The sequence below is a fragment of the Diceros bicornis genome, chromosome X (assembly GCF_020826845.1).
Source record: "Diceros bicornis minor isolate mBicDic1 chromosome X, mDicBic1.mat.cur, whole genome shotgun sequence".
NCBI classification, from domain to species: Eukaryota; Metazoa; Chordata; class Mammalia; order Perissodactyla; family Rhinocerotidae; genus Diceros; species Diceros bicornis.
In genome coordinates this window covers 33,382,639-33,395,189 of record NC_080781.1, presented here as the reverse complement: position 1 = coordinate 33,395,189, position 12,551 = coordinate 33,382,639, and the positions used below count along the sequence as shown (strand labels likewise).

General features: G+C 39.7%; 1 protein-coding gene across 1 annotated transcript in view; it reads right to left on the bottom strand.

The window, feature by feature from the left end:
- OTC (ornithine transcarbamylase) overlaps window positions 1-12,551 on the bottom strand; it is a 60,474-nt gene that overhangs the window by 7,828 nt on the left and 40,095 nt on the right. The window contains exons 5-8 of the mRNA XM_058535210.1: window positions 10,164-10,317; window positions 7,901-8,023; window positions 2,081-2,134; window positions 1,851-2,000 (exon numbers count right to left, since the gene is read on the bottom strand). Of these exons, the coding sequence (XP_058391193.1) occupies window positions 1,851-2,000; window positions 2,081-2,134; window positions 7,901-8,023; window positions 10,164-10,317 (481 nt within the window). The remainder of the gene's footprint in view (window positions 1-1,850; window positions 2,001-2,080; window positions 2,135-7,900; window positions 8,024-10,163; window positions 10,318-12,551) is intronic.

Genomic DNA, 12,551 nt, shown 5'->3' with positions numbered 1-12,551 from the left:
AGTAGGAGGTAAACCACAGGGAATTTAAACTTTCTCCATGAAAATATTTGCCACGTATATCACAAGGGATTAGCCATAATATATGAATAACTCCTATAACCAATAATAAAAAGGCAAAAGACAATAGAAAGTGGGCAAAGGATATGATAGTGATTTGTAGAAAAAGACATGGAAATGGCCAATAAACATGAAAAGACATTTAACTTCATTAGTAATCAGGGAAATATAAATTTTTAAAAGCATGAGAACAGATTTTAAGAAATTAAAAATATAAATAACTAAGAATGGAGAGAGTGTGGAGGGAGTATAAATTGTTGATCCTTTCTAGATAGGCAGTTTAGCATTTCCCATATTTTAAAAAGTATATACCACTTCACCCAGAAATTCTTCTTGGGATCTATTCTCCAGTAATACTTGCACAAAGAAATACGTGTTATAAGGATGTTCATTGCAGCATTGTTTGTAATTGAGATAATTGGAAATAGCCTAATTTATCAACAGGAAACATTTTAAGTAAATTATGGTCCACTCATACTTTGGAATTCTATGCAGCTGTTAAAAAGAATGAAAAATATCTAAATGAATGGACAAGGGGCTGGCCCAGTGGTGTAGTGGTTAGGTTTGTGTAGTGGTTAAGTTCGCGTGCTCCACGGGTTTGGATCCCAGGCGTGGACCTACACACCACTCATCAAGACATGCTGTGGCGGCATCCCACATACAAAATAGAGGAAGATTGGCACAGATGTTAGCTCAGGGCCAATCTTCCTCACCAAAATAAATAAATAAATGGAGAAATGGACAAGAAAATCTAAGATTTGTTAAGTGGGAAAAGTAAATCAGAACAATATGTCTAATATACCATTTATGATAAATCAATAGTTGTGTGTATCTGTAGGCATATGTAAATACACAGAAAAGGTCTGCAGAGAGACACATCAAATTGTTAAACAGTGGCCGCCTCTGGGAATAGTCATTGTTAAGGGGATGGGGCAAAGACGTTTTCATTTTTTACTTTTGAAACTTCATTCTATTGACATGTATAAATAAGGAGCTTGTGTTTATTTATTACCTTATCAATAAAATATCTGTTGTAATCACTTAAATCCTTTCTCCACCAACACAGATTAGTTGCTCTGCTGACAAAATCCCAATGTACACCTGAGTTTTAGGGTATTCCTCCAGAACAGTGATTCTCTAAGTGTGACCCTGGAGCAGCAGCATTGCATCATCTGGGAAGTTGGTAGAATGCAGATTCTTGGGTCTCACCACTGAGCTACTGATTCAGAATCCCTGGGGGAGTAGAGTCCTGCCAACTATGTATTAACAACTCCTCCAGGCAATTCTAAAACATGCTCAAGATTGAGAAGCATTGCTTCATATTTAAATAGACATCAGATAAGATGGGATTCCCCTAGCAATGCCCTGGAGGCACTTAGCAAAACTAAACTGGATTTGAGAGTACTTAGAAAATAGAGGCAAAGACTAGCTAAAGAATATAATTATGGGGCTTTTCTTAGAGGAGAAATCAGAACAAATTGTGTGCAATAGAAGTAACCTAACATCCTAAAGACACGAAGGGTAAAGCATTCTGATGCCTCCATTGCTGTAAGAGGAAAAAGCTTGCTTCTCTCTTCCACCTCAGTTTCAAATTCCTTGAGCCAGGACAAAAGTGTCTTTCCAAAGGACATAGCTAATCTTCAGGAGGAGAGAAATCCCTGAGGGATACAGTCAGTGAGTCCTTTATAGAGAATGAAAGGACAGTCTGCTCTCCCCAAAGTGAATGAGTGATTAGATGGTTCTGGCCTTTACAAATGGAATTAATGAACCTTCAGAGAGGCATCAATTTGTACCTTCATTGTAACCTGGTAACCTTGGAAATCCTGGAGCCGCCTTTTCTTCTCCTCTTCTTGTCCCATGCTTATCCAAGTGTCTGTAATTAATACATTGCCTCCACGAGCCGCTTCCAATGGATCATTCGTCAGCGACAGCTGGGTATCATTCTGGCATACATAAGCATTCAGGTTAAACAACTTCATGGGACAGAGAAAGGCAATTATAACTTTACATACAAATAGCATACCTCCTTGGCATACTGCTCTGCCAACTTGGTTATACTAGGATCTGGCTCATAACCCTGCAGGGGGAAGAATTTAACTGTTATTTAGGCAAATTTATTACATATGCTTTCTTATATATGCATTATTTTCCTTTCAACAACATTCCTGCTCTCCTTCCCTTTTTTAAGTTGTAGTCCAACCATGTTCAGTAGAATATAAAATTTACATCTAGAATTTCAAAACTTAATAGTGCTATTTAGAATTTAAAAAGGTAACCAATTGCCCCATTTTTCTTTTAAAATCTTTGATCTCTAGTCACAAAGACAAACAGGGTGTGGTGCTTTCTAGCTGTTGGTAGAAACACCTCTTCTTGTTCCTCTAAGAGCTTAAGAGGATTATATACATAATTCTACAACCTAATGCATTTTTGTCTCAGAATTTTCTCACGAGCTTTTTCTTTTTAATGCTTTTTTATCTGAAATGCTTTTCCCCACCCACTCCATGTGAACAACACTTTCAGGTGTTGGTGTTTCCTCCTCAGAAAAACCTTCCCTGACCACCCCAGCTAAATACTAACAGTCCTCATGCACACATCTTATTCTTTTGCACACACCAGCAAGTGTTGTGAGTGAAGGGTGCTTGCTTTGAAATGGCATTTACACAGCAAGTATACTGTTTTTGCTAAAATATTTGTTTGGGATGCTTTGGTGAGGGCAAGGTCGGGACTTGGGTGAGGCAAGCGAGGTGTCTAGGGCAGAAAACCTAAGGAGGCGCTCACTGTCAGAGTCATGCAAGCACAAATTTTGCACCATAGGCGCCTTGCTTGCTCATCCTAGTCTCAACTCTAGGTGAGGAGACATTATGGGAGCAGCTAAAGCCCGCCAAGCTATTCCAGACCCCACAGGCAGTCCCTCTGCCTCCATCCTCACCCTCCAATCTGTTCCATGCACAGCAGCAAGAATTGTTTTCTCTGAAGCCTTCAATGTTTACTACTTGTTTCTTTAGTCGAAGCTAATTAAGAGTAGCAAGGCTCCCCACCGACATCCCCTGCTTCTGTCTCTTTTAATTCTTCTCAACATCTTGCTGAAGGAAAGCCAATCTTATTACCATCCCTGTACATGTCTTGCCCTTTTCTGCTATCACAGCCTTTCACCCTTGAACACCTCCCCCTCTCTCCCCTCCTGGGCGTCTTCATTGGAACATGTCAGCTCCTCTGTCAAAACTCTAGCCCAGCCTCACCTCCAGACCCTCCATACGGAAGTCTTGTCAGTCCAAACACTGTAATTATTCTCACCTTCCTCCATCCTTCTCATTGTCCTGAAATCTTAGCATTTATTATGAGTTAGTTTTTATAAATTCTCAGTAGGGCATTGTGGTGGACACTGTGATGTGCCACCCAGATCCCCCTTCATGAATAAACGATCTATTCCCCCAGCTGCTGGGCGTGCTGCCGGAAGATGGCTTTCAGCTGTCAGCCCTCTATGAGCACTGTCTCAGATGCAGAGAGACCACTCCCCGAAGGTCACGTACCCTTCCAGAGTGACCTACATTTAATGACTGATTGTCAGGAGAGTATGAAAACCTGATTCCCTCCTCCCAACTTGGGACAGGTCTGAATGGCCATCTCAGATCTAGAACTCTCCACAAGGTCAGCCGAGGCTGTTGTTGGGCCTGCATCACAGCTCAGCTTCTCCCTCTGCCCACTCCTGCTTCCGTCCTCTCCCTTCCACAGGTGTTGATACCAAAGACATGGCTCAATAAACATCCTGCACGCTAAACCCTGTCTCAGAGTCTGATTCTCAGGAAACTCAACCCGCAACAGGCATGCTCAGGTTTATTCATTTAATAATTGTGTTTATTTGCAGATGATTGTCTACCATAGTTCCTTTTCTCATTACACAATTCTTAAGGAAAGAAACTACTCAGATGTTGATGATGATGGCCACAGACATTTTAGCACCTTTACCACCCTCGAATAGCCATAAATTCTGGAGCTTTGTTCATTGGGATTTGGGAAAGGTAATTAATAAAGGCTTGCTAATTTAGTAACTAACGTTGTGACTGTTCATACTGGTAAACATAAATGCAGAGACTTGGCTATTACCTCATGGGCTTCCTGCCCTGAAAATTTAACCTTCCCTTTGGGGAGCAGGTTTTATACTCCCTAAGTATAATCATTCCTAGAGAAAGATCAATACATACTTAGAGAACCAACAGAGAGGTTTGGAAATTAGAAAATCACCCAACCTTGCATGCACTGGGCTGTGATTGAGAATACAAAGAGGAATTTTTTACTCACTGCTCAGCTTTCAATACTAAATCACTCATTGGCTTTTACATAAATCTTAAAACCAGACAAATAAGGTGATTAACAAACCCTGTGCAGTCTAAATATTCACTTAGAACAATGCTAAAATTATTACCATCAATAGTTTATGGAGCAATTTTACAATCAAGGACAAAATTATGTTTTCTTGAACGTGTAAGTTATTCTTGGGTAAAGAATGGGGAAATAGATTAATTATGGCCTGAACCTTTTCAGTGCTTCTTAAATTTACAATAAATCTCCTAGCTTTATCTTTAAATAGGTTTACTTATAAATTGATGGAACAACTTCTGCACTATCAGACTTTCCAGAAGACTTTTTAAAACTCTTACTCCCACCAAGGTTTAACCAGGTTTTAATACTCTTTATCATTTAAATGAGTTTCTGCATAAGAACAATAGTGAAATTACTCTGTAATATTGGAGTTTTTTTCCTTTGATGTTAATAAAACATCTCTGACATGCAATAAAATGTTTAAATCATATATTTCTCCAACAGAATAAAGCCTTACCAAAAACACCGTATAGCAGGGAATAATTATTGTTAATGTATATTTTATCTGTAAAAACTAAATGCAATAATAGTTTGCATTAATACAGAGCCTTTCTTCAAACTAGCTTTGTAGTGAGAGTGTGCTGACTCTTCCCGTAAAGTGAAAAAGAAGCGCCTTAAGCACATGTCAGATCTGATGCTTTATTTCGGTACATGCTAAATGAAGGAGAATTATCTGTTGTAAGAGTTCTCTCTCTGAGTCCCCAAAGTCTACTATAATAGGGTGGCTTCCAATATATGCTGTTGCCTATGCCTGCCATTTCTTCTATGGCAAGTGTATTACATAGAACAGTATCCTCCAAAAATGCATTCCCAACAAGAACCTCAGATTGTGACCTTATTTAGAAGTAGGGTCTTTACAGATGTAATTAGTTAAGATGAGGTCATACTGGATTAGGGTGGTCCTAAATTTAATATGACTCGTGTCCTCATAAGAAGAGGGACATTTGTACAGAGAAACACGGACATAGAGGGAAGAAGATGGAGGCTGAGATTGGAGTGACGCAGCCACAAGGCAAGGAACACCTGGAGCTACCAGAAGTGGGAAGAGACAAGTAAGGATCCTCCCCTAGAGGCTTCAGAGGGAGTGTGGCCCTGCCAACACCTTGGTTTTGAACTTCTAGTCTCCAGAACTGTGAAACAATAAATTTCTGTTGTTTTAAGCCACCCAGTTGGTGGTAATTTGTTATGGCAGCTCTTGCAAACTAAGGAAGCAGGGTGCATTGACTCAAACTGGTTCAGCAAGAACACTAGGGAAAAGCATTTTGTTTGGTTTTGTTTTGGCAGGATGCAGCAGACAATGCTGGTGCTCTACCCAGATGCCATCAGAGGATCTCGTTTTACAGCTTTTGCTCCCTCTCCCCATTTCAGTGTGCTTTTAACACCTAGCACTTGCAGCTCTTCTTCCAGAAGACTGCCCTCTGGCTACCCGGCTGCTTTCCCTGCCAAAAGTGCCAGAGGATTTACCACCCCCCTCCGCTTTCTGCCCTTGACCAATAACTGGTTCAAAGGATGAAAGCCCACCTTCCTTGCCTCAGGTTGGGACAACTCTGGGGCATAACTTACACTCCAGAGCTCATCTGTGGGATCACGCTGAAAATCCCTGCTGTGGGACTGTTCCTGACATGGCACTAGGGTGACCAAATCATCCTGGTTTGCCTGGGATTCTCCTAGTTTTAGCACTGATAGTCCCATGTACCCGGAAATCCCTCAGTCCCGGGCAAACCAGGATGAGTTTGTACTATAAATGGCACCCTTGCTTAGATTCTTCCCTTTCTCTGTCCTGCTCCCCCTATTCCCCTATAGGTCTCCTTTTGGAGTACTTCTTTAATAAATCACTTGTACACAAATCCTCATGGGGGGGTCCTCTTTGTGGGGAACCTGGCCCAAGACGTTGGTAGGGTGGCAGGTGAAGAGTGCATGAGAGCCTCAGGATTTGGGTATTCGCTATTGGAGAAATTCATCTACTGATCCACATTGTGTAATTCATGTTCCCAGTGATTGGCAAATAAACATCTCAAACTCAAGAAGTAGAAGCAGGGAGGAATTTTTAGGCCTCATGTATTCACCTCTGGATGCCTTAGTGTATCAGAATGAACCACAGCAGTGACTACTGAGATAAGAGTAAACACATGCTTGGTCAGAAACACACTGGTGCACAGTAATTGTGAATAGTCGTCTCTTAGTGAGATGGTCAATTCTATCTTTTACTTTGTTTCTGAAACGGTTTCTATTTAGGGGACTTTTCTCTTCAAAAGACTCCTGATAGGATATTAGTAGCCAATGAGAAACATAAAGGGGGAAACAATTCAGTAGAGATGGGATATTTAAAAGATTCTGTGCGGATCCTTCAGGACTGATTTGTGTTTGAGTCTCTTGTAGGGTTTATTTTTATCCTCTAAAAGGCCTATTTATTTTGTATGAGCCTGGGGTTATCTTAACTTAGGGCTTCTCCTAGGGGGATCTGCACTTTTTTATTTTGATGTATTTATTTATGGATTTATGTTATTATGTAGGTAAAACATTTACATCTTAAGAAATTCAAACCATATAAAAGTATATACCATGAAAATAAAGTCTCCCTCCTATCTCTATCCTTGAACTTCCCAGTTCTCCTTCTCAGAGGCAACAGCTATTACCAGTTTCTTGTGTATCAAAAGGGTTACTTTGGACCTATGAAAGAAGTCATACTTCTTGTACGTTCTGTGAGAGATTAGCAGCAGGGTAGGAAGTATGCAGGAGTCATCTTCACAGCCACGTGGGACTCGGATTCAAAAAGCTGAAGAGCCCCTGGAGTTGAGTTTTGAAACACTAAGCTGGTGTAGATACCATCACTGTGACCTTCACATTAGATTGACATTTTTCTACCAAATTTTGGTATTAGAAAAATGACAGCATCCTCCCCATACCTTGGGAATTCTATGCTGTCTGGATTTCATTGCTTTTTTCACCTTTGTGGTAGCAATGTACAAGGATGCCAGTCATCATAATGGCTGGTTTTAGGGCATTCAAAGGGATAATTCAGACATGCTTTTAACACAGACTCACATTAGATTGACATTTTTCTACCAAATTGTGGTATTAGAAAAATGACAGCATCCTCCCCATACCTTGGGAATTCTATGCTGTCTGGATTTCATTGCTTTTTTCACCTTTGCGGTAGCAATGCACAAGGATGCCAGTCATCATAATGGCTGGTTTCAGGACATTCAAAGGGATAATTCAGACATGCTTTTAACACAGACTCACAGGATGAAGGCATCAGCCAAGACTCTTTCTTATTGTAGAGGGGGGAAATTGGGCCCTCAAGAGGCCAGATAGCTATAATAGTAGGGCTGGTAACAACCTAAATTTTGTGGCTTCACCTGTGCTCTCCTTGAATGGAAGAGAGGTTTTTTTCCACTGGGTAATTGCTTCTGGGGATGATTTTAGAGGGGGTTAGTCTCAAGGCAGAAAGTTTCCCTACCTTTGGAGTAGCCACCTGAAGGTGCATTCCGAATTTTGCTGCACTCATCATGATGGAATGCAGGATGTTGTTCCCATCCCCAATCCAGCTGAGGGTAAGGCCTGTCAGAGAGCCATAATGTTCCTAAAAGACAAGGGATGGACATTACATCCGGGAGGAAGTCCATTTATGTGAAACAATTATTAGGGTTAAAATAAAGGAAACAGTCTTCACTCAATTCTAATGCTTTGTTGGAATGCACTACTGGGTTTTTTTGCATTATCCAGAGCAATTCAATAGCATGAATGTACAATAAAAAAATAGCACGATGTCCTAATGTCTTAAACCAAGACATCATATGAACTCATACAGAGATTCATATTTTCATACATTTCAAGCCTGAATTTTTGTTGTATTCATTCATTTATTCAACAAATTGAGCACCATCGCTGTCCAGACACTTTCTTTGGCCCTAGGAGATATAACAATGAACAAAGGAGACAAAAAATCACTGCCTTTATGGAGCTTACATTCACTGGTTTTAAGAAAGGTGAAATACAATGCACCTAGAACAGTATAGCATGGTAGTTGAGTATGTTCTCATTTATATAAAGTTGAAAAACATGCCCATTAATACTCTTGGTTGTTTATGGATATAGACATGTATAGTTAAAGTATAAACACATGCCTGGGAAGTATAAATTCAAACATCAGGATAATAATTTCTTTGTGGGGTGGGAGGAAATGGGATCAAGGAGAGTTACACAGTGAACTTCAACTCTATCTGTAATATTTTATTTAAAAACAAAAAATTCTAAAGTAAGGTTTGACAAAACTGTGTATAGGGCACATAGGTGTTTGTTTTTCTTGAAGTGTTTATAGGTTTCATATATTTTATATATTTATAAAGATAAAATTAAAAAAGAGAAAGGCTAAGTAATTTGGAGATTACAGAACTACTAGGTAGCTAAACCAGGATTTAAATTCAGGGCCATCTGATTTAGATTCCATGCTCTTAATAAGCTGCTCTTTATTCATTCAACTCCTACTTTGAATATTTCCTATATAAAGGCATTGCACCAGGTCCTGCAGGGGACAATATGATGAATAGGACATTTCACTGTCCCTGAATGAATTTATAATCTAGTAATGATAAAGCCCCGGGGGGAGCATTAAATGATCTGGTGCATATGTAAAGCCACACCCGCAAACAGCCACTTGGCATCTAACATCATTGTATCATCTTCTCTGCATGAATCTTATCCTTATCACCAAAGAGTTTCATTTTGAATTTAACCTCACATTTATATGTGTGTAGCTTATTCAAATGAGGAGGAATATGGACCTATCCAGTTTGCCCGTCTCCCCAGAATAGTCCATAGACACAGAAACCATGGTTGTGAGGATTCCCAGTAGCAAGACCATGTACATTGGCTGTGGCAAACCAAACAAGATGAATCTTTTAAAGTTATTCAAGTTCCTAATTTTGGGGGACATGGCTAAATTTGGGCCTCAATTCTATAAATTCTGCATGTTCTTTTTTGTGTGTGTGAGGAAGATCAGCCCTGAGCTAACATCTGCCGCCAATCCTCCTCTTTTTTTTTTTTTCCTGCTGAGGAAGTCTGGCCCTGGGCCAACATCCGTACCCATCTTCCTCTACTTTATATGGGACACCGCCACAGCATGGCTTGACAAGCAGTGCATCAGTACACGCCCGGGATCCGAAACCCAGGCCGCCACAGCGGCATGCATGCACTTAACCGCTACGCCACCGGCCTGGCCCCAAATTCTGCATGTTCTTAACTCCAGTCTTAAACAATCAGTTTATTAAAATTATTGAAAATGGCCTGTTTCTCAGAAAGTGATTTGGTAATTGGCCATTTTGAATATTCAGAGCACATTCCACCAGTCTTCACTCCCAAGCCACAGAGCCTGATATATGTAGGATTACATAAAGCTTTTGCATTCTGTATGCTCCAGCATTCCCTATTGATCCATTGTGTTAAATATGGCACCAAGAAGCAAAGTGATTGAAAGCACAGGGGATGAGAGAGGGGCTAAAAGAGGTTGGGAATAGAGTTGAAAACAGAAGGATCTTATAATCTGTTTTTAACAATGCCCTGTCTTCCTTGAATATCTAATATGCACATATATGCTATAATTCTTTGCCAAGATGATATTGAAAAACAAAACACCAATACCTTGATTTGAATGGTTCCATTTAGAGCTACTCAGGAAGTATTTATTGATTTTGCTCTTGTGTAAGGCAAAGAAATAAGCCAACCTGGAGCGTGAGGTAATCAGCCAGGATCTGGATTGGATGGTACAAATCTGATAGCCCGTTGATGATTGGGATGGATGCTTCTTTAGCCAAGATGTCCAGATCTGATTGTTTATACACTCGAGCCAACACTGCATCTGTCATGCTAGACAACACACTGCAGCCAACCAAGAAAAGATAATCTAAGTTAATTATGCTTAATAATTCCTTCTTTAATACAAGATCTTAAACAGTAATAAGAAATGCTAATAAACTAAAATTTTTACTAAGTTAGAACTACCTATCAACATGACAAATTTAAAAGCTAATATTAAAAATGTAGTCATTACAGAAGCCGGATATTGTTCTACTGCTGTCTTATCCAGTGACCACTGATTTTACTATTTTTTATAGAGATAAGGCATCAATTGTGGGCCTAGCAGTCATGCTGATGAATTATAATTAAGTGGCAGTTGGTAAAGTTAAAATGGACAAGACCAAAAACAAGATATACAGAGAAACATTAATGACCTGGCATGTGGCTAATTTTCCTTTGCATCTTCCCACAGACAAATATACAAAATATACATTTTCACTATAGAGTTGAAAGTACCAGTGTGGCAGCCATGGAGGTGCATGCACAGATTGCCTTCCAAGAGAGAACCTTCTGGGAGGAGTGCTATTAGCTGACAGACCCCAGCTGCTATACGTTTGGGATCAGCTGCATTGTTCCCACTGAGGCCACACTCTCCCCAGGCTGCTCCCATCAATGACTGAATGTGTTGGGGGGTTCCACAGCTGGGCCATTCTGCCTGAAGTGGGACTTCTCTGATGGGTGGTCTTTGCTCTGGGGATCCCCATCAGCCTGGCTGAGACTTGCTTAGAGCTCTGCTGCAGTCTGAGTTTCTTTCTACCCTAATCTTTCCTTCCTCCTCTCCTTTCACTGGGGTCAGACCTGCATTGTGGTCTGAAGGCTCTTCCTGCCTACTCTTGCTTCCTCTCTCCTTAATCCTTCACAGTTGTTTCCCCCAATACATCTCTTGCGTGTCTAATTCCATCTTGGAGTCTGCTTCTCAGTGAACTTGAAGTGACTCAGCCAGCAATGAGCTCTTTCAGGGGCTGAGCCTGAGAAGGCATTTGGCCTTTGTCCCTGCACTCTGCATAGCTATCAGCATCTCTGAAAAAGACAGGAAGTGCTCAACACCATACAACATAAAAAATCCACCAAGAAAACAAGACAAATCAAATCATGGCCACGAATTCAAATGACACACAGAAGGACGGAGAGTATTATTTGCATTTTATAGCTGAAGGACCTACGACACAGAGAGGTTAAGTAACTTGCTCCAGATCACACAGCTAATTAAGTTGGAGGAGCTTATATTCAATTCAAAGTCAGTTTAACTCAAAAGCCCATGTTCTTACCATTATAACACATTGCCTCAAATTCGCAGATGCTAAAAATCTGGAAGGAGAGCCTAGGATCCAGATTTTAAGTTCTCTCCATGTGTCAGAGTGATAGTGGCCCATCAGCTAAAGCTTCAGCTTTACAAAAATAGCAAGGATGGCCTTTTGTTTAAATCTTGGTTTCTTCTTATAATTTAAAGGGAAACCCCCACAACAGAGGCTTCTAACCATTTCAGTTTTAAGGAGCTCTTTTTAATGGCAAAAAAGTTTGGAAAGCCTCTCATAATAGTAGTTATATTAAATATATAGTCATGATTACAAGGTATCCAGTTAGTCTTGACTTCTAATTCTGGATCTATAACTTACTAGTTGTGTGACCTTGGACATGTTATTTAATTTCTCTATGACTTAGTTTCTTTATCTGTAAAACAGTAATAACAATATCTATCCCATTGGGTTATTGTGAGGATTATATGAGATAACCTATATAAAATGCATGGCATGATGCCTTGTTCATAGTAAGAGATAAAGTAGTAGATATTACTACCATGTCAAAAGAGAATGCATAAAAACTAAAGCTAGTATGTATTCAGTAAGATCTTCATAAATTTGTATTTTAATCATCATATATATTTGGAAAATGAGTCCCTCTTGTATGTCTGAGACATATTATTCACTCAGTCTATAGAAAACTGTTGGTGTTTATAAAATTCAAGGACCACTAAAAAAACTCCTTGACCCCAGGGACTAGAGGATCAAAGATTGAAAACCATATTTCTGTAACAGTATTTTCTAGACTCAGATTTTTTTCAAATTTTCATAGATTTCTCATACTCATAGTTCTCAGATTTCGTGGATCAGCAAAATTTCCAAAAAACATATGGAGATCAACGTAAGATTCCCAACTTTCTGTTTAGCAAATTAAGGGCATGAGAAATAAGCAAATAAATACATATAATATGTTAATATCTTTATTTAATAAAAGAAAGGACATTTTAACACCAA